Here is a 3,784-nt window from a genome sequence, read left to right as displayed (position 1 = left end):
CCGAATAGACAAAGTAATTTTGAAGAAGAAGACCAAAGCAGGTGGCATCACAATCCCAGACTTTAGCCTCTACTACAAAGCTGTCATCATCAAGACAGCATGGTATTGGCACAAAAACAGACACATACACCAATGGAATAGAATAGAAACCCCAGAACTAGACCCACAAACATATGGCCAACTAATCTTTGACAAAGCAGGAAAGAACATCCCATGGAAAAAAGACAGTCTCTTTAACAAATGGTGCTGCGAGAACTGGACAGCAACATGCAGAAGGTTGAAACTAGACCACTTTCTCACACCATTCACAAAAATAAACTCAAAATGGATAAAGGACCTGAATGTGAGACAGGAAACCATCAAAACCCTAGAGGAGAAAGCAGGGAAAGACCTCTCTGACCTCAGCCGTAGCAATCTCTTACTCGACACATCCCCAAAGGCAAGGGAATTAAAAGCAAAAATGAATTACTGGGACCTTATGAAGATAAAAAGCTTGTGCACAGCATAGGAAACAATCAACAAAACTAAAAGGTAACCAACGGAATGGGAAAGGATATTTGTAAATGACATATTGGACAAAGCGCTAGTATCCAAAATATATAAAGAGCTCATCAAACTCCACACCCAAAAAACAAATAACCCAGTGAAGAAATGGGCAGAAAACATGAATAGACACTTCTCTAAAGAAGACATCCAGATGGCCAACAGGCACATGCAAAGATCTCAACGTCGCTCCTTATCAGGGAAATACAAATCAAAACTACACTCAGATATCACCTCACGCCAGTCAGAGAGGCCAAAATGAACAAATCAGGAGATGATAGATGCTGGCGAGGATGTGGAGAAACGGGAACCCTCTTGCACCTTTGGTGGGAATGCAAACTGGTGCCGCCACTCTGGAAAACAGTGTGGAGATTCCTCAGAAAATTAAAAATAGACCTACCCTATGAGCCAGCAATAGCACTGCTAGGAATTTACCCAAGGGATACAGGAGTACTGATGCATAGGGGCACTTGTACCCCAATGTTTATAGCAGCACTCTCAACAATAGCCAAATTATGGAAAGAGCCTAAATGTCCATCAACTGATGAATGGATAAAGAAATTGTGGTTTATATACACAATGAAGTACTATGTGGCAATCAGAAAGAATGAAATATTGCCCTTTGTAGCAACGTGGATGGAACTGGAGAGTGTGATGCTAAGTGAAATAAGCCATACAGAAAAAGACAGATACCATATGTTTTCACTCTTATGTGGATCCTGAGAAACTTAACAGAAACCCATGGGGAAGGGGAAGGAAAAAAAAAAGAGATTAGAGTGGGAGAGAGCCAAAGCATAAGAGACTCTTAAAAACTGAGAACAAACTGAAGGTTGATGGGGGATGGGAGGGAGGGGAGGGTGGGTGATAGGTATTGAGCAGGGCCCCTTTTGGGATGAGCACTGGGTGTTGTATGGAAACCAATTTGACAATAAATTTCATATATTGAAAAAAAAAGAATTAAAAAAAGAAGGTACACTGAATAGGATTATAAAGCTATAAAGGTATCCTATTCTATTAGCTTGAAAATTATTAATGTTAACATACCAACAAAAAATTAAAAAATGTGAGAATTAGTAGGAAAAAATTAAAAAAAATAATTCACATAAAATCCATCAAAAATTTCCTGAATGTACCTCATTGTTTCTATTCTCATATGGATATATACATTCTGTAATTTAGAAAGCAAAATAATGCAACTTGCATAAATTATATGCAATAAAATATGAAATAATATATGATTACCAATAAGAGATTGCTGAATGAAAATTTTATGTACAAAGATTTTATGGAACAAGTGATCTTGATCTTTTGAAGACTGGAGATTTGGTCAATAGCATTAAGAGTGAATATATGAATGAAAGAAAACACAGAGATGATGGTTTTTAAATAAGAAACATCAATCAACGAGTTATTTCTAGGATGACAGTTGGTTTTAGACCATGTGTCCTGATACACTGAAGCTGCTCAAGAAGATAGAGATTATCTCTGCACAGATGTTATTGTCAAATCCCACGTAATTTCTCAAAAGGTTAATCATAAATAACACATTAAGTTTGTACTCTAAGAAAGCCTTGACTATGGAACTAGAAACAACTTTATACCAACAAAGAAATAACAATATGCCTGAGTCCTAATACTTTTCTGATCCCTTATTATGTTACATTTCCAGTATGACAATCCAATGACAATAGCTACTTTTAATATTGAGTATGAAGCGTTTCTTACAGTGACATTGTGGAACATAGCATTTTCTCAATTGCCACATCTTCCCATGCACTTCCTCAGGGCCCCCACCACTTCTTTGTTCCTTAAGCTGTAGATGAGGGGATTTAGCATGGGGGTCACTATGGTGCCAAGTATAGCTGCAATCTGATCTTGTTCAGGTGTGTGAGAAGAACTGGGTGTCATGTAAATGAAGATGGCTTGACCAAAGTAGAGACTCACTACTGTCAGGTGGGAGAAGCAGGTGGAAAGTGCTTTGTTACTTCCTTTCCAAGAATTCATCTTCAGAACAGTGAGGAAGATGAGAGTGTAGGAGACCAGAATAAGAAAAAATGGGACGAGGAGAAACACAATTGTTGATACAAATTTTACCATTTCATAGACTGATATATCCATACAAGACAACCTCAGGATGGCAGGCATCTCACAAAAGTAATGATTAATTTCCCTGGAACCACAGATAGGGAAATTCATTGGGTAGATGGTGTATATAAGGGCTGCAAGGGACCCTCCAATCCAGGCTGCAGCAGCCATCTGCTTACAGACCTTGGGATTCATGAGAATTGTGTATCTCAGGGGGTTACACACAGCCACACAGCGGTCATAGGCCATTAGGGTCAGCAAGATGCACTCAGCAAGACCAAGGGTGAGGAAGAAAAAGAGCTGAGTGTCACAGGCGAAATAGGAAATGTTCTTCCTCTCTGTGAAATAGTTAGTAACCACCTTGGGGACTGTGCTGGAGATGTAAGCCAAGTCAATGAGGGACAGCTGACTGAGCAGGAAGTACATGGGGGTGTGGAGGCAGGAGTCCAGCCAGATGAGGAGGGTTAGTATGGAGTTTCCAGTAAAGGCAATAATGTAAATGAAAACGAGGAGGAGGATGAGGAGGTAGGGATAACTGAACCAGGGAAAGAGTCCCAGGAGGATAAAATCAGTTGAGTTTTCATTCTTCTGCTCCATGTTTTAATTTAAATGGTTTATTCAAACTGAAAAATTGGAAAAGTTATATAACAAAGGATGTGGTGCTTTGTTAAAATAATCTGTCAGTCAACATTCACTTCTCTGTACACTTACAGCTAGGACTTTAAAACAGTACATTCTCATAAAAAAGAAATTGAAAAGAAAACTCCATCAAATTGAAAAATTTCTACGTAGAAATTAGCAATGTTATATTCTAATTTGGTTGGTTTGACTTGGCCAGGTGAATATTTAGTCTCTTTGGTAATAATTACCAACTGACCATTATGTTTCCCATATATTTAGCTTTTTAATGTACTCCAATCTGTTGACATTCTTGTGTTTTTCATATTGCTTTCCTGACTGTACTGTTCTGCTCACCTCCACCCCAAAGGATCTCAAGTGTCCCTTGTGGCCATTTCACAGATTTTCTGAAGAAATTTGAATCGCCACCGAAATGATATAGACTGTTTATTCTATTTTACATATTAACTTCCTTAATTCTTACGTTTTCAGTTTTCTTTTTAATTATCATGTCTTACCTTCATTTTAAACTTATTTT

The 3,784-nt window shown here is 38.2% G+C and overlaps 1 protein-coding gene across 1 annotated transcript; it reads right to left on the bottom strand.

The window, feature by feature from the left end:
* Positions 1-2,214: 2,214 nt before the first annotated feature.
* LOC128316356 (olfactory receptor 2T2-like) lies at positions 2,215-3,225 on the bottom strand. The gene has a single exon (XM_053225865.1). The coding sequence runs from the start codon at positions 3,223-3,225 to the stop codon at positions 2,296-2,298; it is 930 nt and encodes a 309-aa protein (XP_053081840.1). The 3' UTR covers positions 2,215-2,295.
* Between the last annotated feature and the right edge of the window lie 559 nt (positions 3,226-3,784).

The sequence above is a fragment of the Acinonyx jubatus genome, chromosome A1, assembly GCF_027475565.1.
Source record: "Acinonyx jubatus isolate Ajub_Pintada_27869175 chromosome A1, VMU_Ajub_asm_v1.0, whole genome shotgun sequence".
Taxonomy (NCBI): Eukaryota; Metazoa; Chordata; class Mammalia; order Carnivora; family Felidae; genus Acinonyx; species Acinonyx jubatus.
This window is presented reverse-complemented; position numbering and strand designations above follow the sequence as displayed.